This window comes from Python bivittatus, unplaced genomic scaffold (assembly GCF_059951505.1).
Source record: "Python bivittatus isolate LINGU-HERP-01145 unplaced genomic scaffold, Pbiv_v1 ctg000160_np1212, whole genome shotgun sequence".
In the NCBI taxonomy this organism is placed as follows: Eukaryota; Metazoa; Chordata; class Lepidosauria; order Squamata; family Pythonidae; genus Python; species Python bivittatus.
The window spans coordinates 6,784,134-6,806,129 of record NW_028277076.1 but is presented as its reverse complement, the minus strand read 5'-3'; the positions used below and the strand labels follow the sequence as shown (position 1 = coordinate 6,806,129).

Sequence of the window (21,996 nt, the reverse complement as noted above, 5' to 3'; positions counted from 1 at the left end):
AGCTGCAAATAGTCTTCAAAAAGAAAATGCAAAGCCAGAACCAAACAGGAGCTGTTTTCAGTTGCGTCTGGGGCAAATCTGCGGGATTGCAAACCCATGCACCCCTGCCAAAACGAGCCGGGCTCGCTGGGAAGGATGGGCGTTGCAACCCAGCAAGGCACGTGGGGAAAGCAGTTTCAACGCACCCTTTCTCCGCCAGCCAGCATCTTTCTCTCCCCGCAAGTTGCAACCCGCCTACCTTTTTCCCACGGCCCCATTGTGGGTGGGGGGGTCTCTGCCCGGCAGGGCGGTGGGACCTCGGCAGAGGCAGCGTGCTCACGTTGATCAGCAGTCCTTCATCCGAGGCCATGCTAGCGGGATCCAGCCCGGATAGACAATTCCTGCATGGAAGGCTCGATTTCAGAGTTTGCAAAGAGGCTTTGACGGGCAGCAGCCGCAGCGATTGCTCCGGGAAGGCAGTTGCAAAAAAAGATTCTCGCAGTTGCAAACTTCCAGCAAATCCCTGCCTGCAACCACGTGTGAATGTTACCCCGCGCGAGGACCCCCCATATAGGTGGCTAGTGGGATTCCTTGCTAAATAAAAATCATAAGGGAGGAAATCCAGCCCCTTTGAGCTAGCTGGAAAGAGAAATAAATGCTTTCTTTCCTAACTGGGTTGGGGAGAGGCTGAAGTGGGAGAACTCTGCTTTTATGCTTCTTAATGTCTTGCTTTTAAGCCATAGGAATATTACTGGTTAATTCTTTTTATAATGTCTTTTTAGAATGCTCAGAAAGCAATTGCGCGCTTTTGGGGAAGGGGTTTAGAGGAGCCAGGGAAAGAAGACGAACGTCAAGAGAAAACTGCTTTATTTTAGCCTTTCCAGTCTGGTTCTGGGGGATGTTTCAGAGCTGAAATTGACATACTTGGCCCAGCTGGTCTTTCCCTGGTTGGGGATGAAAACCTCTGAAACCCAAATAAAGTCAGGTATCGGCTCAGTTTTTGAGGTGCCATAAATTAAGTACAGGCACTGGGTTTGCCCAATGCACAAAACTAAAAGGTGGTTTGTTCGTTTGGACTTCTTTAGGCGCCTGTAAGTCTTGGTCCAGCTAACCATGGTTTAGGGTGTGCATGAACAGAAGCAGGAGGACCAGGGTTGTTTTATCTTTAATACAAAGGGGTGGATGCTAGAATGGTTCCACAACAAAGGCCTTGGTGTCTGTGCTTTTAAACTCTTGAGATCTAGACCACAGCTGCAAGAAGAGGATTTCAATTTTTCTATTTTGGGGAGGGCACAGCCTTCTGCAACTTGATGATAGGATTACCATGTCCAGGGTCCCCAGCCAAACCCTTGGGAAGACTGGGAATTTTAGTCCCAGCAGATTCTTGGTGGAGAAGACCTGGTTCACAGTGCTAGGAGAGAGGACGGGAGCATACATGGGGATGGGAAAATGCATGGGACTCCACGGTCAGGAGCAACCTATCTCGGAGACGCAGGATGGGAGGGAGAGAGCACGTTGCTTTCACACAGGCAGCGGGAAAGCCACCTTCGGGACTCCCTTCCTCGGGGTCCTTCCTCGCGCCGGCGCGCGCCGGCGCATGCGCGGCGGCGCCCTCGCAGGCGACGGCAAGATGGCGGCGGCGGAGCGGAGCCCGGCGGACGGGCCGGCTGCGGGCCCCTCGCCGCCGCCGCCGCCCGCGCTGCCCGACGGGGCCGAGGAGCCAGAGCCGGGAGACGAGGACGACGCGGCGGCGGGAAGGGCAGGCCCCAGCAGCCGCGCCGGGTTCCGGGTGACGGCGGTGCGGCGCGAGCCGGCGGTGCGGCTGCAGCACAGCGTGAGCGGCTCGGAGCCGCTGGCCTGGTCCGAGGACCACCGCGTGTCGGTCAGCACCGCCCGCAGCGTGGCCGTCCTCGAGCAGCTGAGCGACATCCGCGGCGGCGGCGGCGACCTCGTCATCCACCGCACGGCCGTGCCCGCCCCCGCCGCCGCCTGTCACCTCAAGGTGGGCCGGGGACCTCGCCGCCACGGGGGCCAGGGCGGCGCGGGAGGGAGGGGGGGAGGGACCGGGAGGTGGGCGGGCGCCCCCCCCCCGCCAGCCCCAGCTCCTCCTGCCGCCTGGGACGTCGATCTCCCTGATGCCCTGCCCAGTTGGAGTCGGAGGCCCCACAGCTGTGAAGGTAGCAGCCGAGGGCACCGAAGCCAGCCGCGAAGGGATGAAGCCAAACAGTGCGTGCACTGTTTTGGACTACCGTGCCTATGTTCCTTGGCTGCCTAGGGATAATGGGAGCCCTAACCCTGAAAGGACGTGAAGGGCACCGGGTTGCCTCGCTCTGGGGCAGGTGGATGGGCAGCCGTGGTGAAACTGCCGTGTGGGATAGAGGTGTGGGAGATCCCCCTCTACCCTCAGAGTCATTGCGACCGTCCCACAATTTAAGAGACGCAGAAGCCGGTTTTCTGGTCAGGCTTCGCTTTTGGGCCAAGATCAGAACCGCCTTTCGAAACTGTGAAATGGTTCCCTTCTCACCCTGAAGACCCTGCCTGCTTAGCTTATCCTTGGCCAGCAACCAGGGTTAGTTATAGGCAGTAATCCAGCCTATAATTAAGCCTCATAAGAGAACTTGGCAGGTTCATGGAGAGTGGATCTATGGACATTTAAGGCACCCAAGATAACGTGCTTCTGCATTTAAAAGACCGTTGTCCTTCCTGTGGTCATGATTGTCAGTGTCTCAGAGATATCTAAGCAGCCACTGTAGATAAAACTCTGAACCCCACAGGCATTTTGTCCAGTTCAGTGGACCTCTGATGTTCTTGAAAAAAAGGGGAGCATTTTCATGGAGTTTGGTGCTATGGATCATGACATGTAAGACTTTTGAACTTCAGATTTCGGGGGTAAATAACAAGAAGTGGTTGCTTTCGCACTCTAGTTGTAGCTGTAACATTTGATTTGCAGTTACAAACAGGATGCTGACTTACATGAACGGTGGTCTGGTCCAGGAAGGCAACTGTTCAGTTTCAATAAGGCCAGAAATTCAGTAATAAACATACTTGGTTTTTGTGTTTTTTAGTGCTTTAGATTCCAGAATTGACTTCACTGTGTACTATAATCGGTAACTAACAAATCAACTGTTGTGCTGAAAAAAGCTTCTTTATCATTTCGAATGCATTATAAAACCTGTTCCCTCCCCCTTTTTTTCCCTGCACAGGTCGGTTCCAAAAAGGAAGTTGGTGAATGCAAAAACAAGTTTGCAAGTTCAAACGATCCAGTAGTGAGCCAGACATTCACATTGGACAGAGTGTTCAATCCTGAAGGGAAGTCTCTGTCCTCGATGCGCGGCTTCAGATACTGCAGCTGGTCTCCGCTGGGTTGTGATGCAAATGGCCGGTGTCTCTTAGCTGCTTTGACCATGGACAATAGGCTGACCATCCACGCTAATCTGAACAGACTTCAGTGGGTGCAGTTAGCTGACTTGACTGAACTCTATGGAGAGTGCCTGTATGAAAACAGTTACAGGCTTTGTAAGACAGAGACTTCCCGGGAAGACTTAGGGGATCTCTCTGAATTCCAGAGGAGACACAGCATGCAGACCCCGGTCCGCATGGAATGGTCCGCCATCTGCACCATCCAGCAGGTGAAACATAACAACGAGTGCCAGGATGTGAGCAGCGTGCTCTTGGCCGTGGTCTTCGAAAACGGGAACATTGCCGTATGGCAGTGCCAACTTCCATTCACAGGCAAAGAATCCATCACGTCCTGTAATACCATCGAGTCAGGAATCAGTTCCCCCAGTGTTTTGTCGTGGTGGGAATACGAACATAATAACAGGAAAATGAGCGGACTGATCGTGGGCAGTGCTTTTGGGCCAGTTAAGATTCTCCCTGTCAACCTTAAAGCAGTCAAAGGTTACTTCACCTTGAGACAACCGGTGGTTTTGTGGCAGGAAATGGATCATTTGCCGGTGCAGAGTATCAAGAGCATTCCTCTCTACCACCCCTATCAGAAATGTAGCTGCAGTTTGGTGGTGGCGGCAAGAGGCTGTTATGTCTTTTGGTGTCTTCTCTTGATATCCAAAGCAGGCTTGACCGTCCATAACTCCCACGTGACTGGGCTCCACTCTTTGCCAATCATCTCCATGACCGCAGACAAACAGAACGGTACTGTCTACACCTGCTCTGTGGACGGGAAGGTCAGACAGTTAATTCCCATCTTCACAGACATTGCGCTAAAATTCGAACACCAGTTGATCAAGCTGTCGGACGTCTTTGGCTCTGTCAGGACCCATGGGATTGCTGTGAGCCCATGTGGCGCATACCTGGCTGTCATTACCACAAAGGGCATGACCAACGGGCTCCATCCCACCACCAAAACCTATCAGGTCCAGTTTGTAACCCTGAAAACGTTTGAGGAAGCAGCTGCTCAGTTGCTGGAATCGTCTGTCCAAAACCTTTTCAAGCAGGTAGACCTCACGGATCTTGTCCGCTGGAAAATCTTGAAAGATAAGCACATCCCACGCTTTCTGCAGGAAGCTCTGGATAAAAAGATTGAACATTTTGGGTCTGCGTACTTCTGGCGCTTTAAACTGTTCCTCCTACGGATTTTGTATCAGTCGCTGCAGATTCCCCCTTCCGAGGCACTGTGGAGGCCGACCCACGAGGACACCAAGGTCTTAATAGCACATTCCCCTGGAGCAGGCCGTAGCGAGGAACGTGAGCAGGAGGAGCCGCCTTCAGACCAGGGCAGGCAGTGTCAGAGTGAGGCACCCAAAGGAAGGGTCTTGGATGAGTCAGCAAATACCTCTCAGTCAGTCCCCTCAGCCCGGGAGCAGATGGAAGAAAAGCTGCTTGAGATCCAGGCCCAGATTGAAGCGGTAGAAATGCATTTGACCCGAGAGCATATGAAGCGAGTGTTGGGAGAAGTCTACCTCCATACTTGGATTACAGAGAACACCAGCATTCCCACAAGGGGGGTCTGTGACTTCTTGACGTCAGACAAAAGCTACGAGGACAGGACAGCACGGGTGAGGGCATCTTGACATCAAGACCATTGGGTTGTGGAAAGATCTTGATTGGCTTATGATTTACATAGACCGTACTGGCTTGTGCAGAATCAAATGTTTCTGGTTGTGTACTCACTCTTAGTTTATCGCTCCCCTTCCCCCAAAAAAATTTAGGAAAAGAATCTGAATTTGGATGTTCTGGAAAGCTGTTGTTTCCTTGTGAGTTTCGGGTTAGTTTTGCCACTCAGGACGGTAAAATTGAGGTCCCCACGTTCTTGCTTTCTGTTACGTCCAGACGTGGCACCTGGGCTTGTTGAAATGCAGGATTAGAAATGGGTTAGTCAAGAGCGTTGAATCTGAAGGAATGGCACTTGTGTTTTACCTTATAGCAGTGCTTCTCAGCCTTGGGAACTTTAAGATGTGTGGACTTCAACTCCCAGAATTCCCCAGCCAGTCCAGCCTTCTACAAAACTCAAGTTCAGAAGTAGCATTACTGGCCACCTCTTAAGGGGGAATTACATTATTTTCTTTTGGTGGATAATATAAGGCAGGTAATCCTGAGTTTCTTTTTCCGGGGCTAGGTTGACATTTACTTAACTGTTCTTGCATTCCTTCAGGGTGATCTCCACACTCCTTTACAGATAACAAACTCTGCAACTGTGGGCAAACTCTGCATAACTCAGCTTTAAACAATGGAACTATAAAAAGCAGGATGTTTCTTAACCTGCTTTTTTCTCCCCAACACATACACATTATTAAGAAGTAGATTGAAATCCTAATAGCACCCTGTAGTCTGAAGAAGCAGAACTGCTGGTACTGATTTGTCTGTAAATTATTGTAAGAAAACTGCAGTATTGTCTAGAAGTGACAAGCGAGGCATTATTGGGTCTAGAAATCTTACCTTTCTCTCTCCCCCTTCCGCCCCCCTGCCTCCCTTTTTTCTTGAAATCTCACTAAGGTTTCTGCCTCCAAGGCCTATCTCTTTGCTTAAGTTAATCTGCAAAGCAACACTTCCATAAATAGGCCTTTTCCATAAATAACAAGCATAGAGTTCAGTGGTTGCCAGAACCCCCTTCTCTTTCCAGTAGTTCCTAAGCAGCCAACATTTGAAACTCCACTCACACAAGAGATCAAAAGAGCATGTTCCAAGTTACAGCATTCTGCTCTCTAGACAGTCACCTGTTCTTAAATTTCTTCTCTTATATATTCAACCATCCATTCTTTATTCTTTTTTTTCCCCAAGATGAGTGGGAATTGTGGCAATTTAATTCCTCAGCAGCACACACAGAAATCATGCACTCTGCATTTTGCACACTTGAGATACCTGTGGGGTTTTTTTTACCCCCCTCCCTCCTTATTCCTTTAAATTCCATTTTAAACAGGTTTGGGGATTTCCATCTTGAGCTCTTCAGAAAGAACCAGCTTCCTGCGAGATTCCTTTCCCTTTCCGTATGCCGCTCTCTCTCCCTATAAGCGCTCTTGCTATGTTTTCCCAGGTACTGATTGGGCACATCTTAAAGAAGATGAACAAACAGACGTTCCCTGAGCGCTGCAGTTTGTGTAAAGAGATCCTGCCGTTCACAGACCGCAAGCAGGCTGTTTGCTCCAATGGGCACATTTGGCTCAGGTGCGTTAAATGGCTTCTCCCTCTTTTCCCCATCTTATGATGACTTGAGAAGAGGCCCAGGCAGCAGATTTGAAATGTGTTTTTGCGCACCACAGAAGTGTCTGCTAATGTGAGAGGCGCTGGAAAAGCCTGATTGGCCATTAGCTAGCCAAAATCCTTCCAAATGCTGTTTTCTAAGTTTGTGGTTGCCGGCCCAAGTGTCTCACTTTGCCCCCCGGGCTCCCTTTAACTCTCCTTCTGTTCATGGCAGACATAAAACAATGGTTTTAGTTTCTTGGAAAGCTTAGCATGTAATACTCAGAAGTGTTTTTCACATCAGATTTTTCAGCTTGTGTAGTTAGCACAAAGTGTCCACGTCTGATGTTAGAATTTCATTTCTTTTAGCATCTGTCCTTGTACTATTGGACACGTGAACATTGTCTTGGGGATAAATTCAGTAGATAACAGGAAAGTAAAAGGCAAAAGAGGAATCCTGGTGTAGAACTGGAATTATGGGAGCTGAGTGTTCTGGTTTATCATCATGAAATCATTTCACTGCCGGAGTTTAAGTAAAACCCTCCTTTGAGAATTGTTTATTGTTGCTAGATTGATTTGAAGCCCAGTGATCTGACAGGTCAGTTTCCAGTCCACAAAAAATATGTGCCTTGATATACTTGTTAGCCTTACAGATCCTGCCGAACTTTTAATTGTTGGGAATGTTTGCATTTTTGTATGTTTCATGAAAGTTGGCTGATTTTTTAAGAACATTCCTTTTTTTCAGTTCTTTAATGTGATTGGGAACTGATCTGGCAGGTCTGTTAGACTTCAGTATAGTACAAAAAGTGAAAAGTGTACACCATTTTAATGTAATTTGCATGTCGAACGAAATGCTACCGTATCGCAGAAGATACTTTGAAGGGAGAGAGAACTTTCATCTTATGAACTTCAGTGCGCTCGTTGTGATATCCTTTACTCAGTAGTGATGAGTGAAATGGAACTTTCTTTGTAGGATTACAGCTGCACTTGGACATAGATGATTTAATTTAATTTATTCAATTTAGGCACTGCCCAACTCCAAACCAACTCAGTGGCTAGGTTTACACAACATACCAAATTCTCGTTTCTAGAATAAACCATATTTGGCTGGGCTCACCCAGCATACTCAGCCAGAACCAAAGAGATCTCAGTTTGGCTTAGCATCTTGTGTGATGCTGGCTGATGGGAGATGGGCATGCAGAAATCAGGGAGAAATCAGATGTTTTTAAAACTCAGAGGTCCCCAATGGGATCTTTTTGAAGCCTAATGGTACTCTGTCCTTTGGCTGGGTTCTGGGTTCACAAAATACATGTAACTAACTCAGTTCAAAATGTAGAGGCTTCATTTGTACCATGCTGCTAATCATGATTCATTTTAACCTTATTTTTTGTTGTTCCTTTCTGTGGCTTAACAACGCGATCTGAACCCAGACCCACTTTCTGCTATGGATAAAGCTAGGGGATATGGCAGTGAAAACCAAGCCCAGCCCTCTGGTTACGTTTCTGCAATCCACTTAACCAAGTTACCTGAAGATTTAGGACATGCACAACCACAACGTGCCCAACTGGGTTAGATTTTTTCCCCCCATGGCTCAGGTTGTTGTGCAGATTCAGTTGTTTGATTAGTGTTCAATTCGGTGTATTGTGCAGACCAGAAATGGGTGAATAAGGGGCATGGTTAAACATCTGGTGTGAACTGAACAGTCCTCACTGCCACCTTTTTCATAATTCATTTGCTTCAGGTGCTTTTTAACCTACCAGGCCTGTCAGAGTTTGGTGTACAGGAGATGCTTGCTTCGTGACAGCATTGCTCGCCACTGCACTCCGGAAGGTGAGCACTTTTCTTTTGACTTGGAAAGGCTGCCTGAATATCGTGGATTTGATTGATTCATGTCTTTCTCTACTCTTGGCCCTGTACTTCGTTCCTTTATTTCAAAAACAGTTTGAAACCTAATCAGAGAGAGTGCATGTCTGCAAACAGGGCCTTGTCCTATTTTTCCTCCCGCGCCACTTTGTCTCTAAAGTAACAAGAGAAAATCAGATTGCACACATTATTGTTTAGTCCAATATGTTTTAAAGAAAGGGACAGCTCTCCAAAGATCGTTATTCTCATTTTCTGTTTATCAGCCCATAATTTGCTGAAACCTTAAGGAATAAGGTTGGAGTTTGGCAGTTTGGAGCAAACACATAGCACCTTGTGCACCTCAAGTGTCTCCTCCTTTTCTTCCTCCCTCGTTTCGTTCTTCAACAACATCTTTTCTTATTTTCAGATCCTGAATGGATCAAGAGGTTGTTGCAGGGGCCTTGTACTTTCTGCGACTCTCCTGTTTTCTAGAGAATGTGTCAAGGTGGTGAGCTTGAAGCAGCATTCTCTAGTGGCCAAAGCACCATCAACATTGGATCGGCACAAAGGCTCGCTCCAGCCTGTAAAAACCCCCTTTCTGAGAGATGCCAAGGCCTTTTCTTAAGAAATGCTACCATCAGCGTTTTCGAAATGCTTCTGAACTCTGGTCAGGTTCAGCGTTGGCCCTTGGTTGTTTTCGGCAATTAGGATGTGGAATCAAAGACCTTTTTATTCCACAAAGAGATGCTTTTGTTGGAGCAAAGCTGGTTGCCCAACTGAGCAGGTACTGCTTGATGGACCGGCACAACATTGACTCTGATGCTTTCCTTCCTTAACGTCTAATGAATGTTGGCACTTACCGAACCAGAGACAATTAAATTATTACAAATAATGTATGGGTTTTTAAACTGTTTCAGAAAAACTTGCATGCCTGTAGTCAGTGAAGAAAAGTACCCATGTTGTCCATTACTAAGATTAGCAAACATGTTCTAGGCCTCCTTTCAAGAACTTCCAGGCAGACTAAAATCCCTCTGAACCAACTACGGGGAGTTTAGTTCAAAAGAGCAAATTGCACGTGCTTGTATTATTTTAAGCATCAGTATTTTTATTCTGATTTCCTCAGCTGCTGCCAGTAATTCTTCCACCACCACCACTCCTTCTCATATGTTCACCTCCAAATTTGGGCTGCTTTTCTCATTTAGCAAGATCTATCCCCTGTCAGGAGTTGTCCCTGTTCCTCCAGTTTAGGAATGGCAAAATTTCTTGTCACCCTTGGTCCCTTGAAAATCAGCCAGACATCATTCCCTCAAGGCATGCGTGGCAGTTCTTTCTGTCTCCTTAATCCCTTTGGGCTGCAGGGCAAGGAGGACCTTGTTCAGTCATTCTTGTTGTTATTATTTTAAATATTCCTGCTGCAAATAGAAAATGCCTATGTTTCCCCCGTGTTGGGTTTCTTTCAGGAGAGAAGCCCTTTTTCGTTATTAATTGTTTTAATCGGTGAGCATTGAGCACTGCGGTCTGAAATGGTGCAGCCTCTTGTTTTCCCCTCTCATTCCTTGACCTACATGTCAACAATGCCATGGAGAATATTCTTTGTTTCACCTGAGCATGGAAAAGTCTCTGCAGTTCACAGCTTTTCATTCTACTGGGGGACTTCAGTTGATTCACATCTTATTGATTTAGGTGGGCTTGTTGTACATTTGAGTATTGATTGAATCTAGCCTGATGCTCTGTAACATCTCTGATGAGTTAGTATTGATGGTTGTGAACCTCCTGAAGTCACTGATGCTACCAAGATAGTGGAGGATGTTGAGATGACATCTAGTCCAGCAATCGTGGCCAGCGATCCTGGGAACTGTAGTCCAAGATATCAAGAAGGCATCAAGTTTTCTTCTTTGGCCCAGAGATTTGCTTGCAAGGTGTCCTGGATTGGTATTCCAACAATTGAACAACATCTTGTTGTTGAGTTTAAACTGAGTGTGAAGTTAAATCTCCCATCAAAATAGATTTTGGGTGGCAAAAGGTGGGAAACAGCCATGTCAGGCAGCCATAGTGAATCCAGGACTTGTATGTGCTGTGCTACCATCTCTATCATCCTGGCAACACAGCTTGCCATAGTGACGGATGTTCCCCTTGAGGGGGAGGCCAAAAGAGGCTGAGTGGGCCAGTGGTTGAAAATACAGATTGGTTGTGTTTACTATGCATTTGTTTGTCATGCTGGAAAGAGGTAGCTCCATCAAGGGGGTGGGAAGGGTTTTTGCCAACAACCCTCCTTTTCTTGCTTTGTCAGAGCCATTCACAGGGATCCTACTGAGAGCACGTAATAGTACGCATTAGACAGTACTGGGTTAATTGGATTAAACAGCGTAAAAGGCTAATTAAATATTGAACGAAATGTTCTTTGCTAGGGTAAGATGAGGAAGCAAGGAGCTGCCTTACCTTCAGTCAACACTGCCAAAGAAACCCCAGTTGTCCTGGGGGGAGGGGGGAGGGTTGTCACACACACACCAGCTACAGCGTCCATTCAGCCACAAGGTTGGCTTTGGTTCTTCTTGTTTGGAATCCTAAAGTATCTCGTTGTCAAGCTTCTTAGAGCAAGCACAATCCAGAAAGCAAGAGATTGCAGTAAATAACAAAGATTGGGGTGAGGTTCAGAATCTTGCAACAGGAGCCTCCCATCTTCAAGGCAGAGATTCTGTGAGCATTTGAGAGCTCTTGGGTTTTCTGTCACTGCACTGAGTTGCTATTTATGAAATAAGGTGTTAACAACTTCCATCTGTTGATTGTTTTTAAAGCCAGAGTTCCGTTTCTTTCTCAGCCTGCTTCTCTCTTACGCTACTCTTTCCTCCTAAATGCCGTAACGCAAGGAAGGAGAACTTTATTTATTTATTATTTCAATTTATATGGCCATCCATCTCAAATACATAACTCTAGGTGGCTCACAGCAATTTAACTTCAACTCCCTGAACTCCCCAGCCAGCTTGAAGTCCACATATCTTAAAACTGCTCAGACTGAGAAACAACTGTGCTAAAGCAAGGCCGTCAACCACAAAAGACATAATGATAATGCACTTTGTTAATCATGGCTTATCATTCTAGGCATTGTGGGAATACAATGTAAAAAACGTCTTACCCGCTCCAGACCCGTTGCAAGCTTCCAGAGTCTGCCTGTGCTGATCTGAGCTCTTCTGGGTTCTTTAAAACATTCCCATACCTGGATCTAGTCAAGTTTTTTGTCTGTTGTTTGAAAAGCGAAAGCAGAAAAACAAAACAAGTGTGTGGCAGAGAACACATTCTGTTTCTAGCCCACCCAAGTCAAGGCAGCGTTATGAAAAATTCTCGGGTGCTCCTCTGTTCCCTTGGAGATGGTCCGTGACTGCGAATGTTCACGATGGCTTTTTCTGATAGGTGTGAAATATAGTTGGAGAATGTGTTTTGTCTAATGTCACAGCCCCTCGGTTACATGAAGCCCTTTGTAAATAAAGCAACGGACAACTTTCCCGGTGTGTGCTTTAACGAAGCAGCAGCAGAGTTGACTTCCCTGTTGTGTAATCACCATAAAGGGCAGAGTACCCAATGCGTTTGTTGTGTGGATAGCGGCCCCATGTAAGCCAAACCCTGAGGAATCCAGACGCTTTCCAGAGGAAAAAAATGAATAAAGACCTACCTTTCTCAGCAATTCTCCTATTTATTGTTTTTTCTCGACTTTTGGGGTACTGTGACGCTCAGCCTCACCTTGTCTCCCAACATACCACCATTTTCTCAAGTGATTTCCCCTTTCAGTGTTAATTCCCAGCTGAAGGAGCCATCAGCTGGAAAGACCAGACATGACTTGAGGTCAAAACCAGTATTTGGTTGTCCAGTGGGACACTGGCTGTGTCCATATATCATGCTTAATCAGGTCAATTCAAGACCTAGTCTAAAAAACTTGGTTTATTGTGTAGCTTAGTGTGTTGCCTGAATCAGCTCTTTCCGTAGCATATGATTCAGGATGTTGTCCACATTCAGAAAATGGATTGATTCAGAAACCCAGGTCAGGGTGATGTGTAAGCCCAGCCGTCTGTCGTGACATTCATGATAAGGAAAAGCTATATAGACTTGAAGAAGACAAGGAAGTATCTGTGTGTGAGAGACCTGCAGGAAATGTCACAGCTGAAGGCTAGACAGGAGACTTGAAAACATACATCCTGGGAGAAAAATTACAGCAAACCATTTCCATACTATCATCTGTCTGTCCATCCATACACATACACAGAGATCACACAATTATTCCCTCCCAACATTTATGTGGGATACAGGAAAGCAGTAAAGGCGGGAGGTAAGAAAACGAAAATTAGTTTACACCAACACGACGATCCTCTTCTACATCTTTCTATCCTTGCAAACCATCCTTAGGTGCACCACATCTACACACCCAGTTCATCCACTGCCTTTTGTTCCCTATTCAGTAAACTGCGTGCCAACACAGTCTTTAAAAACCCAAGCAACTGGTTCTGTTTCAATCAAAGGTTGATCCCCACCCATCTCTCAACTCAAGGAAGGTCCTTCCTGTGTCTGGTGGGATTTTTTTCCTGGTTCTCCAAAAATGATAGGCTAATGTTGCTCCACAAGTCTTGGGCAGATTCTGGGCCCCTCATGGAGGCTTCTGAAAAATTGGGAATATGTTACAAATGAAACAAGATTCCTTTATTTTACATTGAGTTTTTTCATTCTGCTGTGTGGTGTGATCTGGCTTGGGGGCTATTATGTCGTCCCACTGCTCTTTTTCTGCTTTCAGCAGGTGCCTGTGTTCTTCCTCCTCTCAACTCTGGGATTACTAGCAGTTGAAGGAGATCCCATAAGCAGAAATAAGCAGAAGAACAGAGGGTGTAACTAGTAAGCTGGTGGAGTGTCCATTAAAGGTTTTCTTCAAGAGCTTTGAGGAAAATCACCAGTATTTCTGGCACTTGCTTTATGATGAGCAACAGTCAGCCTAGATGGCTTTTTCTAACATCCTCAAAAATTGCAGATAAAAGATCTTGGTACTCTTACAAATGCTGATCTACAGAGCTGAGAATAACCGTAGGTCAAATGTTGTCTTGGCAATCAAGAGTTTCAGGAGTGGCTGAGCCATCATACTGGAAGATCCTTGCTCTCTGCCTGTTTCCTGCTCCTTCAGAAACTCACACAAACCAGCGTACTACACAAAGTTGCCTACCTAGGCTTGGAAGAGGCCACCCCAGAGGTGAAAGAAGCCATTTGTATCAGAAACTCTCCCATTTTCAAAACAGCTGCTTCACGTTTGAAAGCAGATCTTGCCATCCTTCTGGCCAAAGCAGGGTGTCTTGAACTCAGAAAAAAATTGCAACCCCCAGAGATTCCCACTCAAATCCACCCTCATTCCCAATGCTCACGGGGAGGTCCACTTGGGTGCTTTGTCCTTCCAGGATCAGGGGTGCCGATTCTCAAAAATTAGGAAATTCCCCTCTTGAGGAAGAGGGAAGCGTAAGGGCCAAATAAATATGTTGCCCCTTCTTGTTTATCCTCCTGATCTCCTTGCCCAATGCTTATGTGGCTGGAATCAGATGCTAATCAAATCTATCCCAGGTCCCAAATTGGTTTGGAAAGGTCGTTGTCCAATTATAAAAATCTAATTCCCTTTCTTGCCTGCTGAACCTTTTCTAACGTTAACGGGGATTCTCTTACTATGCAAACTGGATGCAAAGACCTCGCTCGTTTCCTAGTAATTAAATGAATGTCAATTGTTTTAGCGCTTTCCAAGGGAGAGTCCTACAAGAGTATTAGCATGGTCTTCTAACCCAGACGGCCTACCCTTCAGGCTCAGCGGACACCCTTGGGGGGGTCAACCGTTGACCCGAAACTCTCTGGGCGGACACACCGGCTGCATCTCAATGAGACTGGGTTGTTTGGCTTCGTTTCTGTGCAGTCGGCTGAGCGGAACTAATATTGTGGGCGCATATAGATGAAAGAAGGGGAAGGGGGGGAAGAGCAAGGCTTTATGGCTAAATTAATTAAGCAGATGTACCTGTCTAATTAAAGAACCGTTGTCCTCCCTTGTACTCTCGCTCGCACGCAGCAAACAGTATTTAAATGCGTGGCCGAGCCGTTTTGCCTATCAATATTTAGTAGGAAGACTCTGATGCAGGTGATATTAGCAAGATGTACTGCTTATTTATTATTAATAGCCAGCCTTCCAATTTATGCACAGGAGTGTATCTTTACAATCATCTGGGGGTGGGAGGAGAAGGAAGCAGATGCTCATGTAAGCAGCCTTGCACAAGCGGAAAAGAAGTGTTACAAACCCTTCAGGATTGAGCTGCGGGGCTGTTTTTGCGGGGGGACACACCAACGTCATGCGGTGTGGCTAGGAAGTGTCTTAGCTCACCTGGCCTGCTGTAGGTGGCTAGAGGCAGCCGCCGGAAGGGGGAAACCTGCCTGGGGATTCCTGAGTGTGTGAATGTCAAGGTAACTTACCTGATAGGCAGGCAGAGCCCTGTGCTGGGCCTCCTTGTTGGAAATCTGCAACTGTGTGCATAGAAGAATAGTGGAGGGGAGCCAAGAGTATGCAGAGAAACGCATAGGTTCAGAGGCAAGGCAGTGGCCAGATTCCTACTAAGCTGTGTGCCCCATGGGTACAACCAACCAGGGGTGGCATATCCATGGTGTGCTTTAGCAAGCCTCATCCAGCTGGGCGAGGTCAAGGAAGCAAGGGTTAATGTAGGATGTCAGTAATGCTAGTTTTGGAGTAAGTACCAATCTCAGAATTCGCAAGAATTTCCTGGCTTCATTTATAGTATGTTCATTTAGGTGGGGTCTCCTTGAAGGATCTGAAATGCTTCTTCCCCAGCTTCCCACCACCTGAATTTGGTTGCCATTTATGAGATTAGCTGCCAACAGACACATCTTATATCTCATGGTTGTTTGTGTCTAACGTTCCTTCCTTAATTCCCCCAGTCTAATCCCTAATCTCTTAAACTCTTAAGTGAAAATTTGCTTAACTATGGCTGGCTGGGGAAGGCACGTATCGTAAGCCACAACCAAGCCCACAAAACATGGCTTAGCAAAATGTATAAAACCAACTACTGTGTAAAAGCCAAGACAACAGCCGGAAGAAACAAGGAGAAGATGGCTACCTAGACCACCAGGAGGGAGGCAGTATGTGACCAGTTTCATCCTTGTGGGGAATCGTCAGACGTAAGTAGCCAGATGTCATTCTATAGGATTCAAACCCTCTGCTGGGAACTAAACTCGTGAACCTTTTGTCAGACTAGATCAGGAAACTGACTGCACGGGAAGGCTACTTCACTGAGCTAGGCTGTAATAACAGAATCGTGCAAGTCACCCTGTGTTTTCCCTTCCCTCCCTCTTACATTTCAGGGAGTTAGAGAACTGGTGTGAGTCTCTTTCTAATAGTCCCCATCTCCTCGGGCTTATGGTGTGCTTCTGCCCCTGTTGTTATCTTGATGGCTTCTCCAAGATCATCTCCATGGCTCCCTACACCTTTGCACTTTAGTTCTATGGGGTCGACCTTCTACCAAGAACTCAACTCATGGACCTCTGCACTTCAGTTCTATGGGATTCAGACCCTCTACTGGGAACTGAAATCACGGACCTCTGCAGCTCTGTTGTTGTTCTGAATTTTAAGCTCTGCTCTAAGAACTTAAAGGACAGTGGACTGTATATACCATTCTATAGAAGGAGAGAGGGATAAACCACAGGATGGGCCTACTAGAGGAATAAGGCCAGACCTGAAGGCAGAGCCAAGACAGTTCTTGGTTGGAAGAATAGCAGTTTTTTTTTGCTCTTCCTCCAACCAAGAAGCTCATATAACATCACCCTCAACTGCTCTGGCTTATCAGAAAAATAATATTTCTTGGATTACAAAGGTGATTCTGGGGGCCACGTTCCTTTGGCCAGAACTGGGGTTCTAGGAATGAACTAGAAATGTACCATTTGAATTCCCAGGGTTACATTCAATCCCTCGGAGTTTTGGTTGAAGCCTCAGAGAACTCTAAAAACTATCCCCAAATGAAAATTTCCAAAGTGATAGGAAGGAAAGATATGGGAATCCTTGAATGGGAACTTTCTTTTTTTCCTGGTACAATTTAGCAGGCACCCCAAAGAACTTAGCTGAAAGACTGTAACACCATTGTCCGCAGTTCAAAAAAGCTTTTAATAGTGTTATCTACACAGTTTAAACCAAAGAAGGTAATCAGGGTAGAAGGGAATCAGATTTTCAGCAAACACAAGGGAGGGCAAAGGAAGAAGGTATCTGTTTCCTTCTACCCAAACAGCTTGGGTTCATCCAAATTTCTGCCTACTTAACAATCCAAATATTAACTTTTAAAATTTCCCTTGGGAAGAACAAAGGGATAAACAGATCATAAATTATTTGAGGAAAGGAACAATATTCTGCCCTTCAAAATGTGTAACCCCTCTCCAAATACCATTTTTTTAAGCAGGATCACTTGAGGGTTTTACGAATAGGAGCGACTTGGTCTTTTCACACGGGAAGGGAAATAAAAGCAACTTTCTACTTGCAAAGTTTTAAGAACTTCCAACTATTTTTATGGCTTTGCTTTAACTTCTCTACTTCGGGAAACTCAAATTACTCTCTTTTTTCAGCTATTCTTAGATGGAGAGTTGTTTCAGCTTCCTCACTATGAAGGCTGAGATACTACAGGTCCCAGAGCTCTTTGACCGGGAGTGGATTGACCACATAACTCTCTATGTACTCAAATACCGTCTGGGGGTCTTGATCGCCATTGATAAAAATCGCATCTTCAAACGATTCTTCCAAGCCGCTGGAAAGCCTGAAATACAGGTCCACTTTGCTCTTGATGGTTTCTTCCATATCCTTTGGATTAATCAGAAGGCGATCATTGACTTCCTTTGTAATGGCAGGTTTACACAGGCTGTGATACCTGGAAAAGAAGTGCAACAGTGGGAAACTCAGAAAAACGAAGATGTACAATGAGCTCCCAGCAGACCCCATGTCGTGTATAAGTATTTTATACATAGCTTTAAAACAAATCATTTCATACCCATCCCAAAAACCACTTTCATAGGCAGACCTCTGCTATACTGTTCTTAACTCTTACACTCTTTTAATGACTCTACATTTTTTTTTAAGGCCGTTAAAAGGGTCTTCTGCAGACCTCGATGTTTTTCAAGCTCTTGTTTTATGGACATTTTAGCTAAATAACAGCGGCACTCACAGCCAGAGCATCAGGGAAGTTGCAATCTTCTCACCAAGGGGAAGATGGAAAATTCCGTTCCAAGGGTCTTTCTACATCTCCAATGGGTTTTCAGGAAGAAGTCAGGCAGAAAACAATGTTCTAATCAAGGAACCACCAAGGAGGAAGCCACACCCCCACCAAAACTGGCAGGGCAAGCTAATACATATAAACAGGCAGCAAATCCCAGCTCACTAGCACTGATGATGGGTTGTTGAGTAGTGAAATGTCTGCAAGCAAACAACCAAGCTCAGAGAGCATCAAAAACTCCATGAAGTCATGTCTTTCCACTGAAAGGAGGGCTATCTTCCAGAACCAGGGGATTGACTGATTGATGGATTGATTGATTCCCTTCACTCTCTTCAAGGATGGCTACTCAAAACAGGTCCAGCTGGAAACAGTAATCCACTGTGGCACTGAGCACTTTTTCCACTTGGATCAACCAATATTGACCTGCTGTTTGTGGTTACCTTCTGGTTAGAGGTAGCGGTTAGATAACTCTGGAGCCTTTCTGAAAGGCTGATGAAAACACAAGAGACACTTCTATCATCAAGACCACAGCATTCCTTTGTTGGGGTTTGGAAAGACAAGTAATGTGAGTGACAATCAAGTACTGGAGAAACCTTTTCCCTGATCCTGACATTGACTTGGAGATGGCGATCTCCTCCAAATTAGCACCTACCAGAGGAGTGCAGACCTCAACTTTTATCACACTCAGCCACTGGCCACCTGCCTGGGAATTCTGGGGGGCCCATAGGCCTGGAAGATACCAGGTTGAGAAAGGTCAGCCTAAAATATGATGCAAATCAACTCCTGGAATTTGTAGCCTCAAGGAGCGGTGGCTTCAACGGCTTTAAAAAGGAATCAGCCAGGGTGCAAGAATAGCTTATCATCAGCTATTAACTGTGACGGTTCAGAAGAAGCTCTGGGTACCAATACAGCAAAGATAAAAGAAGGGGATGGACTGTTTCCAACCTGTGAGATCCAGTGTTGTAGACCCTGTCCATGTTTCCTTCTGCTTTCCACCAAAATATTGCCACTCCCAATCTTACAAACTGTTGCTCTTCCATGCGCACGCGCACACACACACACACTAGCAATATCAAGTAATACTAACCTTTCACCGCTGACCGGATCCAACATGTGGTAGGAAAGCCGCTCCAGAACTGTTTCAACTGGGACGTTCAGGAAAAAAACCCTGTGATGGAGATGAAGAATCAATCGTCACCTCTTGTAGTGAGAACAAGTGGATTGTTTCCAAGGACCACCCAATCCTTCAGAGCCATTTTGCTACATAAATGTTGTCGAAAGCGGATTTAGACCAGGCCAAGCTAGGCTGTTCATTCATTCTGCCTTGCTCTACTCCATTAAAAAAAAAAAACAACTACTGCTTCAATGCTCTTCAGTAATTTCAGCATCTCTTCATCATCTGCTGTCTGGATCACTTCATTTTCTGCACTCAGAGACATGAGGGATCAGTGAGATCTCTCTAGGGCTGGCTCTGGATTTTATTCTCAGTTTGATTAATCTAGCCATCATTTTTAACATCCCCTCTGGCTGGGTTTGCATGAAACGTTTAACCCAATGGCTGAGTAAGCCTATTGTCTGAGTCTATACACACGGAACCCTAAACTAAGCATATTAATGAGTCAAGTCACCAAAAAAAACCCCACTCAACAAGGTCAACTCTAACCAAGTTTCTTCCGTTCTGCCTCTGCAAGAGCTGCTGAATATTTGAATGGAGTGGGGGAGCGTCAAGACCACAACAGAGTTGGTTAAAAAGGATTTTCTTGAGGCAATTTTGAACAGAAGAGAGAAGGTTGCTACTGTTGTAGGGACCAAGTTCGGCCAGCAACATTAGGAGAAAGTTGCATGCAGATAACAGCACGGAGAGCCAAGGAAAGGCAAGATCGAATATGCAAAAGAGAAATCTGTTATACAGTGGTAGAGTTCACACAATATACTCAACCAGACCTAGGTCTTAGCAGTCATATTCACATCACATCCTACCCACAGGGTTAATGTCTTGTACAAACCAGTTTATGGTTTGTATCGTGTGAATCCAGCTATATGGGCTTATTTGGCCAAACAGGTCAAGCTTGTTGTAAGAAAGCAGATGGTGCTCTGTTTTTCAACTCGTGCCCAATTTGTAGGAATTAATTTATATTTGGAGTTGGAGAGAAGGGACAGGTTGGAATAGGCACTATGCGAGCTATTTTCACACTCCGTTTTCTCTGCTTCGCTTTTATTCTGCAATTTTTATTTTTTACTTTGGTGTTATGCCTTTCAGACTGGTTAGCGTAAGCTTTAGACATTCACCAAAGGAAACATTTTACATCTGCTGGAGAGGATCGAATCAGATGAAAGAGGGAGGTTTTTACCGTGCCAAGCATATAAGAGATTACGATGCGCCTTGGTAGAACTTAAAGTTATGAAAATCATCCTGTTTGCTCTTCAAATGTTTACAGATAATAACTTCCATTCCCATTGCAGGGTTTAAAAAAAAGAGAGAGAGAGAGAAACACAAAACAAGCTCAGCCTGGCATGAAAAAGCCGAGGAATCCAATGATTTCTAAAGACAGGAGAAGAATATACAGTTTCCAACAGTCTTTTATCTCTTACACTCCAAACATTTTGTTTCTGCTTTGTTTCTATTGCCCAACAACTATAAGGAAACACGATTGTCAGAATGAATAACTTGTGACAATGTGTCTTGAGATGAATATTTTAGCAGAGGCAGAGAAAGGGAAGAAGGGGGGGGTGGGGGGAGATGCCTGCTTATACAGCCCTGATAATTGATACTCTTTCCCCATTATATTTCCAAATAAACAAAACAGAACACACACACAAAAAAAGGGAAAGGCATATCAAGAAGGCTTGTCGCGAACGTGAGAAAAGGGGAGGGGAAAAATGTAGCAGAAAACAGTGAGCGAAGAGCTTAAAAACACCCTCTCCGCTTTGCAAAGCCACCAACAAAACGCATCTTGGACGCGTCTTGTCAGAAACCTCCTTTTCTTCTTCCAATATATGTATGTTTGGGTGTCTGTCTTATTATCCAGTGTGGTGTCAGCATTCAAGGCAAGCGGGTGGGGAAACGTTGCACAGTGGGAAAGGGGTATTCCATACTCTGCCTCGAATGACAAGGACCAGACTGTCTTCTCTCCTGGCGTCACCTACCGCCGGATGAGAGCACGCCGAGGGGAAAACAACAGGTCACCCTACGTTCTGCTTCCAAGGCAGATCATTTCTGTGAATGTGGGTTACAAACTTGGGGTTGGTGAACTGTGCCTCTTGGGGAAAGAGCTTTCGTTCATTTTCAAGTGTTCCTCGCTTTAGAGAAGAAGCTAAGGGGACGAGAACCAGAATTTTAAACACGCAAGCAGGGTGCTCGGATTGCAGAAGAAGACATTGCCCTGGAATGCCAACGTGAAAAAAACAGGGCAACCATTGGGGAAGAGAAAGAGACGTGGAGGGAGGGAGCACGGAAGAGCAGGAACACCTTGGTGGTCAACAATATGCAAGGGCTAATTGATCTTTTTGAAAACTAGGTAAATGACAAAGAATAGTCAATCACAAGGAGGCGATCAGAATGAAATCCAGTCTCAACCAAATGATTTTGATCCTTGGAGGCTCCCAAGGCCCATCGTCCAGCACAGCATGACTTCAGTTGAGAGCTGGGATCAAGGAGAATGTCAACCTTTTAAGGAGGCGGTGGTTCAGTTTTACCTGCACCTAATTTATTACTTTAAATTTATAACCCATCCCAATTTTAGCAGACTCTGGGTGGGATACAACAAGGAAATAACAACAAGAAAAAGAACCCACAATAAATATCTAATTAAACGATCCAAACCCTAAACATTATAGATGCCCGTAAAACTAAACTAGTAATCGCAACACACACTGTTATGGGATCTTAAATTGAGTCCGGAAATAAACAGGTGACAGTCAGATGGCTCAATGTTGGGAACGAGAGACACAAATATATAGTCGCAATGTAAAGAAGAATAAACCTGAGCGGAGGATTACATCTCAAGGCTTCGTAATCTCTACACCAAAATGGTAGCAGATCCAGATGTTCATTATCCCATCTCTTCGCAAGAGAGAATGGTGCAGGATCAAAGCCATGAAAATCCAATCAAGGGAACTGAGTTAGACACGGATGACAAAATCAAGGGGAAGAAAATTGGAATTTGGGAACAGGACCTTGGATAGCTCTTTGTAGGCCCCACTGGTGAACATTTGTCCATTTGTGGCTTTATCTGCATAGGATGCTCAATTGTAAACTTGGTTTAAGAATGGC

General features: G+C 45.6%; 3 protein-coding genes across 4 annotated transcripts in view; 1 reads left to right on the top strand and 2 right to left on the bottom strand.

Moving 5' to 3' along the window:
- Positions 1-530, bottom strand: part of DDX31 (DEAD-box helicase 31) — a 49,073-nt gene extending 48,543 nt beyond the window's left edge. For both annotated transcript variants that reach the window (XM_007425197.4, XM_015887561.3), the window contains exon 1: positions 239-530. In XM_007425197.4, coding sequence (XP_007425259.1) covers positions 239-349 — 111 coding nt within the window. In that variant the 5' untranslated portion in view covers positions 350-530. The remainder of the gene's footprint in view (positions 1-238) is intronic.
- Positions 531-1,590: 1,060 nt separating this feature from the next.
- On the top strand, positions 1,591-12,136 carry GTF3C4 (general transcription factor IIIC subunit 4). Its single transcript, XM_088147061.1, has 5 exons — positions 1,591-1,981; positions 3,183-4,994; positions 6,470-6,600; positions 8,357-8,445; positions 8,885-12,136. Exons 1-5 carry the CDS (start codon positions 1,610-1,612, stop codon positions 8,947-8,949), a joined length of 2,469 nt encoding a protein of 822 aa, XP_088003187.1. The 5' UTR covers positions 1,591-1,609; the 3' UTR covers positions 8,950-12,136.
- A 4,480-nt stretch (positions 12,137-16,616) lies between these two features.
- AK8 (adenylate kinase 8) overlaps positions 16,617-21,996 on the bottom strand; it is a 61,073-nt gene continuing 55,693 nt past the window's right edge. The window contains exons 12-13 of the mRNA XM_007425206.3: positions 18,811-18,891; positions 16,617-17,381 (exon numbers count right to left, since the gene is read on the bottom strand). Coding sequence (XP_007425268.2) covers positions 17,135-17,381; positions 18,811-18,891 — 328 coding nt within the window. The 3' untranslated portion in view covers positions 16,617-17,134. The remainder of the gene's footprint in view (positions 17,382-18,810; positions 18,892-21,996) is intronic.